The sequence below is a fragment of the Solanum verrucosum genome, unplaced genomic scaffold (assembly GCF_900185275.1).
Source record: "Solanum verrucosum unplaced genomic scaffold, falcon-dt-bn FXZP01000229.1, whole genome shotgun sequence".
Classification (NCBI taxonomy): Eukaryota; Viridiplantae; Streptophyta; class Magnoliopsida; order Solanales; family Solanaceae; genus Solanum; species Solanum verrucosum.
The window spans coordinates 6,049,509-6,068,047 of NW_026020011.1; the positions used below are offsets into that span (position 1 = coordinate 6,049,509).

At 31.4% G+C, this 18,539-nt stretch overlaps 1 protein-coding gene across 1 annotated transcript; it reads left to right on the forward strand.

Annotated features, from left to right (window-relative positions):
• The first annotated feature begins 6,851 nt into the window (after positions 1–6,851).
• On the forward strand, positions 6,852–12,162 carry LOC125819968 (uncharacterized). Its single transcript, XM_049499376.1, has 6 exons — positions 6,852–7,013; positions 8,877–10,104; positions 10,189–10,239; positions 10,320–10,418; positions 11,050–11,214; positions 11,759–12,162. Exons 2-6 carry the CDS (start codon positions 8,902–8,904, stop codon positions 11,900–11,902), a joined length of 1,662 nt encoding a protein of 553 aa, XP_049355333.1. The 5' UTR covers positions 6,852–7,013; positions 8,877–8,901; the 3' UTR covers positions 11,903–12,162.
• Positions 12,163–18,539: the final 6,377 nt, after the last annotated feature.

Consider the following 18,539-nt stretch of genomic DNA (forward strand, 5'->3'; position numbering starts at 1 on the left):
ATTAATTATTATTAAGGTTGTACTAATTATTGCTTGTGATTTGTTCCCTTCTTTTTTATTTTTAAATAAAGCAGTTGTGTCCCAATATGTTTGTCCTATTAATGGGCCTATATTCACGGACACAAAATTATTTTATTTTTAAAAAAAAAAATGTTTAATGGGGTTATCATTATTATTCAGAAAAGTGAAAATATAACATTTGGAAAACAAAAAAGTATAATTCCTATTAGAATATATGATAATTTAAAAAAAAATATTTTCCTCCATATTGAATATACCCTAAATACTACAACAAGGGGGTCTAGAAAAAACATAAACCTTACTCTTACCTCATGAAAGTGGTGAAAGAGAACTAATAATCCGCCGTCTTAGGTAACACATATAAGTGCCCATTTTTGGAGACGATGTTTTCAGTGATTTGTTTTGTCATTTTTAAGGATTCAAATTTAAAACTTCTGTCTAAGGATAAAAGAATTTCAATCATTCCTTCATAAGATTTATTTATTCGAAAAAGTGAAAAAAGAAAAATGAACAAATTAGAAAAACTTGACCTAATGATATATTCCTTGTGATTTGCATGAAGAAGATCACGAGAGTCAAAAGAGAAAGAAATTAAAAATAAAAGGGTGGTGACATCCATAATTCTATGAGACTATTCTCATTATTTTACATTGGGAAAGACCAAACATAAATTTTTATTGAAATTTAATACTCCCTCCATTTCATATTAACTTAAGCTTTGAGCCTTTTTTTATTTTTTAAATTAACTTAAATTTTCAATTTTCAAGACTATTTTTAAAATATTCTTCCAATTTTACCCTTTAAGTTAGTATTGGAATTAGTTATTATAATTAATGTTTAGTTATTTTTGACAATAATTAATAAGGGTAAAAATGGAAAATTATGTTCAATTTATATCCTAACCTACTTTTCTTAAAGGGTGTGAAACCCCTCAAAACTTAAGTTGATATGGAATGGAGGGAGTAAAGAGATACAAATTTGACTCCGATCATGGTGCGATGAATACAATCCTTTTTTTACGAGAGTTTTCAAGTTTGAGTTTTTTTATATGAATTCTTTTTAAAAAAAATTATTCGACATGACAAATTCAAAATAATAAATTTTCATGAAAACCAGTCTTACAGTATCTCTAACAACAAGAAGCTAAATATTTTATTTCTTACTGTTCCCCATCTCAACATCAATAACTAGACATTAATAAGTGGAATTGCATTTTAAGATCTTTAATTATAATAATCACTTTGAACAAGAATTACATCATCTTGTTTCTCAACCATACCACTAACGGGTTTCCAAATATATATATTAAAAGTCAAATAAATAATTGGGCTAAAACATATTAATATTATATTCATATAAATTATAATGGATTACAAAGTAATTTGTTATGGATTTTTAATTAATATACATTAGTACACTATCATGTATTTTAACCTATTATGACATGTTAATTTTAATATTCTTCAAGTTATTAATTTCACTTAATACGAACAATTTACTTATAATTATTATTTAGATGATTTAGTAGCGTAAAAATTCTTTTATAATGTCAACATATAAATTAAAAGTTAAACTTATCTAGTCATTTCCTAGTTGCCTTATAACCATAATTCATCAAAAGACTTTGTTTCACCAATAAAAATTGCAATGCTATGGATAGAATCCCCCTCTCTTAAATTGAGACCTCGAGTTTTCAAATTCTAAATTAAAAAAATAAATTGTTGAAGAAAGTATTTTTCTCTTAAATGGGCTTTATATTACATGAATTCGAACAGTTGAGATTCCAATACAAATATCAAACACCAAATAAGAAACAAGAAATAATTTTTTTTTTTTAATTTTTCACCTCATTATCGATATCTGTATTGAAACTCGATTAGATTTGAATTTCCGTGACTTTATCATTACCCTTTGAACCTTTGTCTCTTAAAATCTATTGTAAATTGTTTTTCCCTTTTGACTCTTGAGATTAATAAAACATACCCTCGTGACAATGCCCTTAGATTTCTCTAGAAAATATGATGGATCCACTTGCTTTAAACTATAGTGGATAACTTAATAAATAAATAAATAAAAATACACATGTTGAGTATTTCAAGATTGAAGGAAAATAATACTTATAAAAAAATAATAACTTAAGAACAAAGAATGAATATTGAAGAAGATGTCTGTGTTTACTGTGCATTTTTATTGTGACGGAAGTATTAAGTTTAGATGAATGCAACGTTAGATAAATTATATTCTTGAAGATTTGAAGTTTTATTATGTTACACATTGCAATTTAAAGATTAAGCTTATAATAGTACGAGAAAAAAAGAATATAATATATGAAAAGCTTATTATATATAAAAAGGAAGGTAATCGGACAATAAGTAACGATAAGATAAGGGGAAAACAAGGTAATGACGTAATTGCGTTGGCGATTTAATCAAATTTTAGATTTCAAAAATTAACTCATATCAGCTCAGCTTCTGTATTTTTAGGACTTTCACTCACAAAAGTTTAAATATTTTCAAACTATAAAATATTAATGCATATGATCAAACGCAACTTTAAATTTTAAAATTACAACTTTAAATATTCTTTTGCTTCTCAGTGCACTTTCTTATTAATATATAGAAGCTAATAGAACCAGAATCCGAAATCCGAATTGTTTGGATTGTGGATTTGGATACTTTGGATTTTTCAATATTTGGGAATCTGAAATTTTTGATTGGTTATTGAATCTCATATTTAATGCTTTTATTCTTTATAATTAATAACAATTTCAATACTTGCATGAATATTTTATTTGGATAATTATAGTGATAGTGTGTTTTATATGGATCCTCATTCCTTTGAGGAGGAGAAGTTGAATTTGTTTGTTCAGAATCCAAAATTTAAAATAATCCGATCCAAATTAAAAATATATAATTACTCAATATAAACTTATTTGAATTGTATTTTCATGAATATAAAAAAATAAAAATTCCAAACTAAAGTTTTCATATTCAATCATGAATGTCCAACCCTAATTGTAGGGTTATCGTGTAAGACTAAAATACCTAAAGAAAAAGGAATCAAGTAAACAAAATTTGCTAAATTTTCTTTTCATATACTCCTTTCCCAAATTATCGGTAGTAAATTCTAAAAATATTTATCTCAAATTATTTGTTATTTTAAAAGTTTAAGATAAATTAATTATTTTTTTCTATTTTATTCACAGAGTAAAAATTTAACGATGAGAGACTATATCTTAATACATATTAAATGAAGGTAATATAGTGAAAAATATTTGCTTATTACTAATATTTTCTCAAGGAACGTGTAAAAGAGAAACACAACAGAAAAGTTGAGACCGAGGGAGTACCAAACATAGATTTTGAGTTTGAAGTACCTAACAATATTACTATATGTATCCAATAAAAACCACCTAATTGTAATTTGTTTGAACTCAAAGTATTTCTGTCAATAGCAAGTGGAATTGCTAATTATGTAGAAAATGATATAGTTTAGGTCTTAATCTCAACAATATAATACCACTAAGACATATGTGCTAATTATTAGATCCACAATTAATATGATGGTCAAAATTATGTGTCATTGCTTAGTTGCCTAATTATAGTGCATCAAAACCTCCCAATATATTTGTCCTCTAATCTTGATTATTGTTAGGTCATTAAGATTTAAGGATGTGTTTAGTACGAAGGAAAATTTTTACGGAAAATATTTTCTTAGAAAATAAAAAAGTCTAATTAATATGTTTAGTAGTTGCAACAAAATTTTCACTTATATAGTAAACTATTGTTCTACCAAAATTAAATTTAAGACCTAAAACTAACTTGACTTGCACCACCATCGGAAGATTTGGTGCGGTACGGATGAAGTTGATCCTTTTAATCAAAGATCTCTGGATCGAGTTTGAGTATGAAAATAAAATTTCTGGTAGGAAGCGCTATTCCCGAATGGAGTCTTAATTGACACAGATTCAAATTAGTCAGACTGCAATACGAATATCAAAAATCAAAAGAAACTTGACTTGATTAATTTCGATGTACATCAACTAAGCTTATTAAGGAGGTAAAACGCCCCTAAAGAAAAAAAAATATTCAAAGATTCAAATTCGAAATCTCTAATTAATGACGGAGAAAAAAGTTTGATAAAGAAAATGAAAGTTTTGTGTATATTTTTTTTTTTAATTGGATTATTGTGGTCAATTAATCAACAATATTGGTGGGTCCATAGGATAGTTCGTGTACACAAGTCTTTATGTTAATCTAATAATCCATTCGTGTGTTCAACCTAAATCACAATTATTTGAAGGAAAACAAATAATTAGATATTTTATTTGAAATTTTAACTTTAGTCAATTTTAATATACATCAAATATTATAGTAATTAGATATAAGTATCTATAATAAATATAAGTTGTCTGTATTAAAAAAATAATTAACCAGTTATAATAGATTAACTACATTAATAAGAAAATATACAATCTTTACGATATATAATAATAACATAGTCATAAAAACGTAAAGTGTACACAAATTTTATCTCTACATGCATATAATGATCATGGAAAGTGTAAGTTTTAACTTATTTTCTGTTGTTAATATTAATATACTTAATCATAACTCTTTAAATACTTTATCAATTACAGCCATAAAGAAGGAACAAAATATATATAATTAATGATTGCTTGTTTATTTTATACAAATAAAAATACACAGAAAATAAATGGTACAGCCTTTATGAATTTCCCACGAACTCAAATGATTGTGTCACCACCTTATTTTATTCTAAAAAGTAATCAATTACAGTGTAAAGTACTCTTCATTAACAGATATAATAACTTACTTTAGAATTAATTATTTTAAAAAAATATGTGTAGTATATTTGGAACGCCCATAGTAAGGACGAATCGAAGAATAGAATTAACAGATTTCTAGATTGACAAATTTTTAAAAAGAATGTATATATGTTACACTTTTATATCCAAATGAGAAAAAAAAGAAAGATGAAAGCTTTATGATCAGACTTACTTGCTACATGCATTTATGGACATGATGATAATATAATGTAGGTCGAGAGATAAATACATAAAGTTTTTTGGATAAATCGAATTATACATATCACGAGCTTGGTTCGTGACAGATATAATATCAAAGTTAGATGCTTCTTTAGTATAATGATGAGATAAATCTCAACAAGAATGTTAAGCTATTCGAAGAAAAGGACTGATAGACTACTAATTAAATTGGCAAGATTTTGAAGAAGTATGACAAAGTCAGATTTATAAAACATAACGCAAGTTATTATTATAATATCAATTTTAATAATAGCATAGCTCAAAAATAAATTTATAAATTTTTTATTAGACAAAATGAACAATACGTGTGATTGAATTATTTATTTTTCCTTATATGTTAGTGGTGGGGTTTTCTTCTGTCCACAAAAGCAACAGCTAAATATTTTGGAGTTGGCCACTCATTTATTTTAGAGATTAATATTAATATATTTGTGGTTCTTCTAATTATTTAAATAATTCTCTATATTTATCTTTATTTATAATCTTAGAATTTATCTACTTGATCATTTAAAAATTAGCTGTTCAATCAGTTCGATTATTTTTATGAATATTTCGACACTTAATTTTACTTTACTAAATATAACAATTGACTAATTATATTCTAGCATACATTTTATTAAAAATCAAAATGATGCCCTAAATTCAATCCATAGGTTTAAATTACTTATGATTTAAATACAAATTTCGATTATTCAATATCAAAATTCTCAAAGTCAAAATCAATAAATCGGACTTAAGACTCACCTTAATATTTTAAGATTTTACTTTATAACAATTATTAGCAACACTATACATAAAGTCAAGAAAAAAATAGTTATAGAAAAAGTATATCGTGTACACTCAATATGTGTACTCCCAAAATTAACCTAAATTTATATATAAATAAATAATAAGATAAAATTTCTCAATTAGTATTATTAATCTTAGAAATTTATAAACTAATATTTGGCTTCTAAAAAGTAACCTTCTCACCCCACCTAACACAAGTCCATTTAATATATTGTTTCGATTAATTATTTAATCATTTATTATTCCTAAAATAATATACAACATATTTGATAGCGATGCTGCCATCTACCAAATACTTTTAAACAAAAAAATTGACCTTCTTTTTAAAAATATTTTTTCCCAAAAATGTATCGAAAATAATCTCTAATAGATAATGATAAAGTTTTTGTATATTTTAGTTTCCCAAAAAATTTAGTCGTAAAATTACATTAAATATATTATTATTGTTATTTTGTAAAAAGTCTTTTCTCTTAAATAAAAACTCCTTGTTTTATTAAAGTATCTTGTAATATGGTGATTTGTAATTAATAAAAGTATAAATAAAATCTCCTCTTTTGTATATTAGTAAAAAAATTAAATTTCTAAGCAATAACGAAGTTGTGTTTTATAATGTTATTCTTGTTAAGCTGAAGTCGATTAATTTTGACTACCACATATCATCTTCTGATATGTTCATATATCAAATCCGAATTTCGACCACTCAAATTAACTCACAACCCAAATTTCGACCGCTCAAATTAACTCACATTTTTCATGAGTGACTTCAAAATTCTCAAAATTAAGATGATTTTTTTATATTAATTAAGTAGTAATTTTCACTAATTTTTTAGCTTAGCAGGGGACCAAGTAAGAAAGAGTCAAAAACTTAGTTATAATTGAAACATTACATATAGATCATCATGAGCCGTTGATTTTCAACTTTTCAATCACAATTTTGATCCAACGGTTGATATTTCTTTACAAGACTCAATTGGCATTACGGCATTTTAGCGTTGTTTGTTGATGATTTGTTCGTCTTCTCTATATAGTCTTCCTCCATTTTCATCAGCTTCGATCCTATAATCTCACGGGTGAAAAAGGGATTTTTTTTCTTTGGATAAAGAAGAAGAAAACAACGAAAACAGAAGAGAAAAAGGTGGATTAATTAAAGAAAAAAGTTTTTTTTTCCGTTTTGAATGATTGTGATACTGTAGTTTTTTCACCTTTTTGTGATGTTTCTGAAATGGGTTTGAAGTAGAATGAATTTTTAGTCTTTTTATGAATTGGGTTTGGGTAAAAAATGAATTTTTAGTCGTTTTGATTCAATCGTCTTTTGGTTGATTATGGTGGTGTATAATTCTGTTTCCTGCGAGTTTGCGAATTGGGTTTGGAAGTATTGAAGCCAAAAATGAATTTTCTGTAGTTTTTATCAATCGTCTTTTGGCTAATTATGGTGATATAGTTCAGTTTTCTGCGATTTCTCGAATTGGGTTTGGAAGTAGAGGAGCAAAAAATGAATTTTTAGTTTTGTTTCAATCGCCTTTTGGTTGATTATGGTGCTGTAGTTCAGTTTTCTGGGATTTTGGTGAATTGGGTTTTGAAGTTAAAGAGGCAAAACAGGATTTCTGATCGGTTTTCTTTTGGATGATTATGGTGATATAATTCAGTTTCCGGTGATTTGGTGGATTGGGTTTGAAGTTAGATAGGCAAAAAAAGATTTTTTAGTCCTTTTTTTCATTTGGTTCGTAGCTGATTATGGTGATATAGTTTAGTTTCCTGTGAATTTGGTTTTGGAGTTAGAGAGGTGGAGATGAATTTTCGATTGTTTGTTGCTGATTATGATACTGTTATACTTCACTTTTTTGCGATAATTTGAATTGGCTTTGGAAGTAGAGAAGCAAAAAAATGAACTTTTAGTAGTTTCTCTCAATGTTTCATTGCTGATTATAGTGTTATAGTTCAGTTTCCTGCGATTTCGTGAATTGAGTTTTGTAGTTAGAGATGTGAAAAAGGATTTTCAATCAATTCTTTTGATGTGTTTTTTACTTTCTCTCCCATTTGATTGTTGTCTTGTTGATCAGTTTTATTGGGATTCTATGTCTTATCTCTGTTTAATTTTTTAATTGATTGATGAACTTTATGTGCCTCCGATGAAAGTTTTGGTATCTACTTTTGTTGGTTTGAAGCCTCTTGACAGCTTTTAGTTTTAATTTTTTATGTGACAGTGGTTGAATTCATATTGTATTTCTTTCTTATTGTTCCCTTGTGGATGATTCTTTTAGGTTGTCATTTATGTTATATCCTTGGGTTTCATTTATTTCTTTCACTTCTTTTTTAGTTTGACACCCCTTTGTGCATTATCGAAGTATGTTTAGGTCAAATATGAATATAGGGAAGTGGGGTTTAGCAAATGATTCTTGTCATCTATACTAGTTTAGCTATGGGATTTTGGTAGAATTTAGGATGTATTGATCTTTGAATTTGTTTAAAGATATGTGAATTACCAATTAGATGCGTGCGTTTGGTAAAAGAAAAAGTATGTAGGGAAAAAGAATTTGGCTTTTGGTTGTGATAGTACTATTGCCTAGGGTCTTTCGGAAACAACCTCTCTGTCTCCACGAGGTAAGGACTCCACTTCTGGTAATACACGAGGTATAATGTTGTTGTTGTGATAGTACTATTGACAAGTTTGGAAAGAGAATCTAAGGGGAGAATTTTTGATGATATTTATGAGTTAGATAGAGTTCTAGTCATCTACTCAGAGATGAACTGTTATGATTTATGCTTGAATCTCTTTGATGCTGATCACCTAAAACCAGTTGTCCACTTAATATGAATGAAGTTCCTCTTAGCTAGTAATTGCTAACAGTACGACATTACTTTAGTATTTTACTGAAATCCTGTTCTATCGTGAGGATTGTTGTCAGCTGCAAAAGAAATGTCTGCTTAGCCATATACAACTTCCTTGTTGTAAGGCTTAATCAAGGATTTCTAATTTAAGGCTATATGGTTTATGCAGATATAAATGGTGCTTCGTGTAAGACATGGATGAATATTCTGTTAAAAGAGCTGGCAATGGGCTTGTCGCCCCCAGAAGAGGTTCAAGGGACACGGCTGAAAACAAAGATAAAAATGTTCAGTATTGTTCTAGACTTGGATGTAGTGGCCGGGTCAATTATACTAAGAGTACCAGAGTTGGAGGCATGGAGAAACCGAGACCACTAAGACCTACTTTCGGTTCTTCAAACGGAAAGGAAGTAGTTGGGAGTTCATCTGTGACATCCTCTGGAATGACTACTGCGAGAAAGTCTGGCAAGGAATCTCACAGAAAATACTCTTCTAACATTGAAAACAAGCGATCAGATACCAGTTCCCTACGTAAAGAGCCAGAAGTTTTAAAACAGATGCAGTCATCAACAGAGCGTCAATTCCAATTTGATTCAGCAAAGAGAGATACTGGATCCAGCAAAGTTGTATTTACAGATGTTGGTTGCTCTAGTGGAACATCGAGCAGACCTCGAAAAATATTTGGTCATGGACCTGGTTCTTCCAACCAAAAGAGTCCAATGAACTCCTCTATTTCTTCGTTGTCTAAATCCATTAGTGCTGGGACAAGGAGCAGTAGTAGTGGGGAAGGATACAGGTTGAAAAATCTGAAGTGCAATTCCACACCAGATGTCCTCCCATATAGTTCTTCAGCATCAGAATCAAGTACCAGTCGAAGGGAAACGGTAAAAAGGAGAAATACTGAAGGTGAAAGCAGTTCATCATCTAAAGGGAAAAAAATGAGTGGGGCATCGCCAAATGAAGGACGTGCAGTTCGTCCCGCTACTGGAATCTCCATCTCTGACTCAAGGAGTAGTAGAAGCTCAGATTTCAGTGACGGTAATCGTGCTGTATCAGTTCGGACCCGCAGATCAATGAATGTGAGTACTAGGTTAAGGGGTCCTGTTCAGGATTCATTGCATACTAAGTCCTCTGGCTCAAGACAAAATTTACCTGAGCCTGGAACTCCAAATCTAGATATGCCTAGTTCATCCAGTCAACTTTTCATGGATTCTTCATCAAGTGATTATAGCACTTATAGTTTACCTGCAAATGATTATGATGATGATGATGATGATGACGACGATGAAGATGAAGATGATGATTTACCTGGTGTAGTACCATTCACTTCAGCAGAAATCGGCATTAACGGTATGAACCGTGAAGCATTGCAGCGATATAACATGGATGGAGTTGCTCAGGTATTCTTGGAGGAATTCAGATTCAATCTACTTCCTACAAGCTTACTGATATTTAAGTATATTGGTCTTGCTTTTACTTTGCAGGTATTGCTGGCACTTGAGAGAATCGAACAAGATGAAGAGTTATCTTATGAGGTATTCAATGTTGATTATTTTTCTTCTCCTGTGAATTTACTATTTCGGTTTGTGAATGAGCTCTTATTTTCTATCTACAGCGACTACTGGCGTTGGAGTCCAATTTGTTCCTCAGTGGCCTTAACTTCTATGACCAGCATAGAGACATGAGACTAGATATCGATGACATGTCCTATGAGGTCTGTTTTTATTTCTTTTTTCACAACTTATAAGACATTTATTACTATGACTTCCTCAAATACTTTGATAATCATATTTATGTTCTATAGTACTCATTTTGGTTTTTAGAACTGTATAGTTTGTCTTCAAAGTATGGAAAATTCATATCCTAAATCAAGTTAAAAGTTTACTACATCTGTCCCAATTTATGTGGCACCTTTTGACTTGGCACAAAGTTTAAGGAAGAAATGAAGACATTTGAAATTTGTGGTCTAAAATCCTCTTTGACCAGCTAAACGTGGAATTTTAAAGTTAAATTGTTTTTAATATAGAATAGTGACATGCTTTTTAGGACGGACTAAAAAAGAAAGTGTGCCACATAAATTTGGACAGAGGGAGTAAAAAGTAGTCCTCATTGTCGAACCCCATCATTCACGATTGGAGGATGGCAAAAGAGTTTATGACTACTTAATGTTCAGTGGTGTTCTCTTTTGCAAGAACGCTTGAGGGTTATTTATTTGAAGTTTTTTCTTAGCTGAAAGTTCCTCAATTGAAGTTTTCCCATCAGTCTAGTATGATATTTTCTACATCGTCTGAGAAATGTTTTTTTCCCTTGATATCCATCATCTGATAAATTGATTTTTTTAATAGGAATTATTAGCACTTGAGGAGAGGATTGGCTCTGTTAGTACCGCTCTGCCTGAGGAAGAACTATCGAAGTGCCTCAGGAGAAACATTTATCAGGGTATGGCTTCAGAAACAGAAACACTAGAAGCTGATGAGGATGGAGATGACATCAAGTGCAGCATTTGTCAGGTTGTCGTCCTATTTTAAGCATATTTATCATTTAATTCATCATTCATAGGTATCTTTTTCATTTTCGATATTTATAGCATTGTGTTGTGTATTGCCTTTGTCTATGAAATATCTTTTCAAATGGAGAGAAGCCGAATGCTATAAGATAACACTCATCTGACTACATAAGTATTTTCCCTCTTGTAAGTCCTTCTGATGCTTACTAGATTTTTTTGAGTACCTTATTAGAACCTTAAAAACTGGTGAATCTTTTCCGAAGAAAGAATATATTTCCTTGATCTCCTAGACATTTGATAAAATTTCGTACTGGTGCTTGAAAGATTGAACCTAGAACTCTTTTGAATGCAGCTCTGACCATGCTGTCGACATTTCCAAGCGAATATGATGTATCCTCTGTGTGAGACAAAAGCTTATATATGAACCCTCAGCTAGTTTGGTCGACACTCTACTATATGAATCCTCATTGACCATATCGCTCTGTTTGAGCTCATCTCAGTCCAAATGAATCGAGTTACTAACTGCTGACAATCATACATTTTTACAGGAGGAGTACGTGATCGGAGATGAAATAGGGAACCTGGGATGCGAACACGGGTATCATATGGAGTGCATAAAGCAGTGGTTTAAGCTCAAGAACTGGTGCCCTATCTGTAAGGCTGCAGTAGAATCATCGAAAACGACATCTTAGTTGCAAAATCTTTAGATACCTTAAAAACTCCAGATGTGGGAAAGCTGTTAACAGTTTCCCTGTGTACAAATTCATCTGGGGGTTGGTTCTTGTGGATTCCTGCAATTCATATTTACTGTTCTCTTTTTAGTTTTTTCTCTATTTTCTTGAACTTTTTTTCTCTTTTCTTTTACTTAATTGCTCTTGCCATATGAACCAATAAACCCAGGCCTTTTTCTGGCTTTGTGGTGGTGAATGTTTTCATATTCATTTCCTTCAACCTTTGCTAAAGTGTTTCAATCATTTGCTTGCTCTAATCGTGTTTTTATATCAATAAAACACATTCCTTAAAAGAGTTTATGGATATCATTTTCGACTATTAGTCCATAAAATATCACCTTGCAGAGGTAGGGGTAATGTTTGCATATATCTTACCCTTCCTGACCCCATTTGTGGGATTACATTGGGTTTGTTGTCGTTGTTGGAGTTGAGCCCAACTAAGAGGTGAGCCAAGAGAACAAAAAGAAATGAATTTTTAATCCTATGGTAAATGCTTAAGGTTGAGATATAACCAAGTGCAATCTATGTGTTACAAAAATATGTAGGAGTGAACATTGAGAAATCACAAAATGTGTTATAATACACAAGTCTTCACTGTTTTTTTTTTTTTTTCTCTTTAAGATTTATCTTAACCAAATCTTGTTAGGGGCTAAGCCGGTATGTTGGTTACGAGTTCAACCGAGTTTAGTAGTTTTAGTTCAAACTCTAAATTTGCAATAAGAAATTCATTGCAAGCATATAAATTATTAATTTAAAACTGAATAGCTCAAAATAAAAATAAAAAATTGAACCCACAAACCTCAAATTCTAACTCCGCTCTTTGCTTAGAACATAATTTTATGCATCAATAATTTACTTAATAAAAAAAATCATACAACTAAAACACTTATAATATAATTGTAAGTAAATTATTATGATGATCAAAAGATTAATATGATCAAAGTCTTTATTTTTGATGTATATGCATTACTTGATCTAGGTGCGAGTCTATCTTTTGTAACTCTGTATATTGCTATGTGATTCAATATTCTTCCCAAATGACTTCTTGAGACCTTCAGTGTTTCCACATATGTTGGTGAGTCTATTCTAGCCGAGAGAGTTAATCATGATTGTACCATCTTTGTCAATCACAAGGACACCATGGTTGACTTAGTTGTTATTCAGGTATGGACTGACTGCATGCTTGTTATGCCTCAGTTGATTGTAGAACTCGAATAGTCAAGTTTTTATTTTCGAATGAGCATGTTTTAGAGTAGAGGAGTAGTTCAACTGTGCCTAAGGGTCATTTCATTTCATACCTTAAGGCCAAAAGGTTAGTCTCTAAGAAGTGCATCTATCACTTAGTATGAGTTAATGACTCTAGTGTCACCACCAAAAGATTAAATTGTCGCCAATAAAAGACTGTATTAGTGGCAACTTGTGTCGCCACCAAAAGATTAAATTGTCGCAACTAACAGACTGTATTCGTAGCAACTTTTGTCGCCACTAAAACATTAAATTTTCGCCACAAAAAGACTGTATTAGTGCAACTTTTGTGGCCACTAAAAGACTGCTTTAGTAGCAACTTTAGTCGCCACTAAAAGACTGTATTAGTGTCAACTTTCGTCGCCACTAAAAGACTAAATTGTCGGACTGTATTCATGTCAACTTTAGTCGCCACTAAAGATTAAATTGCCGCCACTAAAAGTAGGTATTAGTGTCAACTTTAGTCGCCACTAGAGATTAAATTGTCGCCACTTAAACACTGTATTAGTGTCAACTTTAGTCACCACTAAAATATTAATTTATCGCCACTAAAAGTCTGTATTAGTGTCAACTTTATTCGCCACTAAAGATTAAATTGCCGCCACTAAAAGACTTTATTAGTGTCAACTTTAGTCGCCACTAAAAGATTAAGTTATCGCCACTAAAACATTAAATTGTCGCCACTAAAAGACTGTATTAGTGTCAACTTTAGTCGCCACTAAAGATTAAATTGCCGCCACTAAAAAACTGTATTAGTGTCAACTTTAGTCATCACTAAAAGATTAAGTTATCGCCACTAAAACATTAAATTGTCGCCACTAAAAGACTGTATTAGTGTCAACTTTAGTCGCCACTAAAGATTAAATTGCCGCCACTAAAAGACTATATTAGTGTCAACTTTTGTCGCCATTAAAAGATTAAATTGTCGCCACTAAAGATTAAATTGCCGCCACTAAAAAACTGTATTAGTGTCAACTTTAGTCATCACTAAAAGATTAAATTATCGCCACTAAAAGTCTGTATTAGTGTCAACTTTGGTCGCCACTAAAAGATTATATTGTCACCACTAAAAGATTAAATTGCCACCACTAAACGACTGTATTAGTGTCAACTTTTGACGCCACCTAAAAGATAAATTGCCACCACTAAAGGTAGCTTTTAGTGTCAACTTTAGTCGCCATTAAAGATTAAATTATCGCCATTAAAAGACTGTATTAGTGTCAACTTTAGTTGCCACTAAAGATTAAATTGTCGCCACTAAAAATCTGTATTAGTGTCAACTTTTGTCGCCACTAAAAGATAAATTGTTGCCACCAAAAGACTGTATTAGTGTCAACTTTTGTCGTCACTAAAAGATTAAATTGTCGCCATCAAAAGATTTTATTAGTGTCAACTTTGTCGCCACTAAAAGATTAAATTGTCGCCACTTAAAGACTGTACTAGTGTCAACTTTTGTCACCATTAAAAGATTAATAAGGGGCCTGTAAATTCGGAAATAAGCGTTAAAAATGGTATGAGTATGCGTGGTGATTCACCAACTCATTACAGAGGTCCTCATAAAAAAATTTCAGAAAAATATTTTGGGTGCTCCGGGCCCACAGATTCATTGCCTAATACACACGAATAATCGAGAAATTTGCATAAATCCTAAAGATGGCCTATAAATGGGGAAATAGATGTTAAAAAAATGGTGTAGGTATACGTAGTGATTCTCCAACTCATTACGGAAGTCTTTATAAAAAAATTTAGAATTTTTTTTTAAGTGCTCTAATGCGCCAGATCCATGGGCTTTATACACACGAAAAATTGAGAATTTTGCATTATTCCTGAAAAAGGATCTATAAATACGGATATATACGTTAAAAATTGTGTGAGTATACGTGGTGGTTCCGCAACTCATTACAGAGTTTCTCCCAAAGTTTTTTTTTAAAAAAAATTGGGTGCTCCGAGGCGCCAGATCAATAGGCTTATACACATAAAAAAATCAAGAAATTTACGTAATTCCTAAAAATGAACTTGTAAATATGTAATCAGGCGTTAAAAAAATGGTGTGAATATACGTGAGTGTTCCCAACTCAATACAGACGTGCTCATAAAAATTTTTAAGAAAAAAGGTTTGGATGCTCCAAGGCAAAATCCTTGGGCTAATACACATGAAAAAAATGAATATCACGTAATTTCTAAAAGTTGGCTTGTAATTGCAAAAACATGCCTGAAAGAAATGGTGAGATTGTACGTAACGCTTCCTCCACTCATTAAAGAGGTCCTTATGAAGATTTTTCAAAAATAAAATTTGGGTGCTCTGATGCGTATGATCCATGGACTAATATACACAAAAAATAAAAAAAAGTCGCGTAATTTCTAAAAGTTTGATTCAAATGTGAAAATATGCCTAAAAATGGTAGGATTGTACGTAACGCTTCCCCATGTCATTACGGAGGTTCACATAAAGCTTTTTGCAAAAAAAATTATTGAGTGTTCTTAGACGCCAGATTAATGGGCTAATACATATGAAAAAGCAAGAAAGTCACCTAATTTCTAAAAGTTGACTTCTAAATACGAAAATATGCCTAAAAAAAATAGTAGGACTGTACGTAATGCTTCCTCAACTCATTATTGAGGTCCATATGAAGATTTTTCAAAAAAAAATTGGGTTCTCCGAGGCGCTTGATCCATAGACTAATACACACAAAAGATAAAAAAAGTCGCATAATTCCTAAAAATTAGCTTGTAAATGCAACAATATGCCTGAAAAAAGGTGGGACTATGCGTAACACTTACCCAACTCATTAAAAAGGTTTTCATATAGTTTTTTTCTAAAAAAAATTGGGTGCTACGAGGCACCAAATTCATAAGCTAATACATATGAAAAATTATGGAATTCGCGTAATTCCAAAAGTAAGCCTGTAAATGTGGAAATAGGCGTTAAAAATTGTGTGAGTATACATGGTGGTTTCTCAATTCATTACGGAGGGCCTCATAAAGTCTTTTCAGAAAATATTTTGGGTGCTCTGAGGCGCCATAACAATGGTCTAATACACACGAAAAATTAATTTTTTTGCGTAATTCCTGAAAAAGGGCATGTAAATGTGGAAATAGACGTTAAAAAGGTGTGAGTATACGTGGTGGTTCCCCAACTCATTACGGAGATCTTCATAAAGTTTTTTCAGAATTAATTTTGGGTGCTCCGAGACGCCTGATCCATGGGCTAATACATACAAAAAATCAAAGAATTTACGTAATTCCTAAAAAGGGCTTGTAAATGCGAAAATAGACGTTAAAAATGGTGTGAGTGTACGTGGTGGTTCTCTAACTCATTACAGAAGTTCTCATAAAGTTTTTTCACATAGAAATTTGGGTGTTCTAAGGAGCCAAATCCATGCGCTAATACACACGACAAGATCGATGATTTTGCGTAAAACCTAAAAAAAGGCATGTAAATGCAAAAAATAGGCGTTAAAAATTGGTTTAAGTATATGTGGTGATTCACTCACTCATTACGGAAGTTCTCATAAAGATTTTTCAGAAAAAAAATTTGAGTGCTCCTAGGCGCTTGATCCATGGGCACACGGAAAATTGAGGAATTTGTATAATTTCTAAAAAGGCCTGTAAACGAAAATAAACGATAAATAAATTATGCGTGTATACGTGGTGGTTCCCCAACTAATTATAGAGGCACTCAAAGTTTTTCGGATAAAATTTTGGGTTCTTTGAGGCGCCTGATCCATGGGCTAATACACACATAAAAATTAAGGAATTCGCGTCATTCCTAAAAAAAGATTTGTAAATGTGGAAATAAGCGTTAAAAATGGTGTGAGTATTCGTGGTGGTTACCCAACTCATTACGGAAGTCTTCATAAAGTTTTTTCAGGAAAAAAAATTGGGTGCTCCGAGACGGCAGATCCATAGGCTAATACACACAAAAAATTGAGAAATTTGCGTAATTCCTAAAAAAGGGCATGTACATGCGAAAATAAACATTAAAAATGATGTAAGCACATGTGGTGGTTCCCCAACTCATTACAGAGGTCCTCATAAAGGTTTTCAAGAAAAAAATTGGGTACTCTGAGTCGCCACATCCATGGGCTAATACATACGAAAAATTGAGAAATTTGCGTAATTCAAAAAAATGGGCTTGTAAATGCGGTAATAGGCGTTAAAAAAGGTGTAAGTATACGTGGTGGTTCCTCAACTCATTACAGATGTCCTCATGATAAAATTTAAGAAAAAAATATTTGGTTCTTTGAGGCGCAAGATCCATGGGTTAATACATATAAAAAATAGAAGATTTGCGTAATTCCTAAAAAAGAGTCTGTAAATGCGGAAATAAGCATTAAAAATAATGTTAGTATACGCGGTGGTTTCCAAACTCATTATAGAGGTCCTCATAAAGTTATTTCAGAAAAAAAATTTGGGTGCTCCGAGGCTCCAGATCCATGGGCTAATACACACGAAAAATCAAGAAATTTGTGTAATTTCTAAAAAGGGCCTGTAAATGCATAAATAGACGTTAAAAATGGTGTAAGTATACATAGTGGTTCTCCAACTCAGTACAGAGGATCTCATAAAGTTTATTTCAGCAAATAATTTTGGGTGCTCCGAGGCACTAGATCCATGGGCTAATTAATACACATGAAAAATAAAAAAAATTGCGTAATTCCTAAAAAAGGGCTTGTGAGTGTGAAAATAGGCGTTGAAAAAAGAGAGGTGAGTATACGTGGTGGTTCCCCAACTCATTACGGAGGTCCTCATAAAGTTTTTTTAAGAAAAAATAAGGGTGCTCCGAGGCGCTTGATCCATGAACTAATACACACGAAAAATCAAAGAATTTGCAAAATTCCTAAAAAAGGGTCTATAAATGCATAAATGGACGTTAAAAATGGTGTAAGTATATATTGTTCCCTAACTCATTACGAAGATCCTCATAAAGTTTATTCAGAAAATAATTTTTGGTGCTACAAGACACCAAATCTATGAGCTAATACACACGAAAAATCGAGGAATTTGAGTAATTTTTTAAAAATGACCTGTAAATGCGGAAATAGACATTAATAAAATGGTGTAAGTATACGTGGTGGTTTTCCAACTCATTACAAAGGTCCTCATAAAGTTTTTTTCACAAAAATTATTGGGTGTTCCAAGGCGCCAAATCCATGGGCTAATACACACAAAAAAAATCGAGGATTTGTGTAATTCCTAAAAAGGGGCTTGTAAATGCGGAAATAGGCATTAAAAATAGTGGGACTATATGTAACACTTCCCCAACTCATTACGGAGGTCCTCATAAAGTTTTTTGAGAATTTTTTTTGGATGCTTTGAGGCGCCAGATCCATGGGCTAATACACACGAAAAA

What these genes read in the sequence shown, in the direction of transcription:
- LOC125819968 (XM_049499376.1), top strand. Translation starts at nt 8,902, where the DNA reads ATGGATGAATATTCTGTTAAAAGAGCTGGCAATGGGCTTGTCGCCCCC. An exon ending in ATGAAGAGTTATCTTATGAG is followed by an intron (nt 10,240 to 10,319) that starts GTATTCAATGTT and finishes TTCTATCTACAG; the next exon opens with CGACTACTGGCGTTGGAGTC. An exon ending in TCGATGACATGTCCTATGAG is followed by an intron (nt 10,419 to 11,049) that starts GTCTGTTTTTAT and finishes TTTTTTTAATAG; the next exon opens with GAATTATTAGCACTTGAGGA.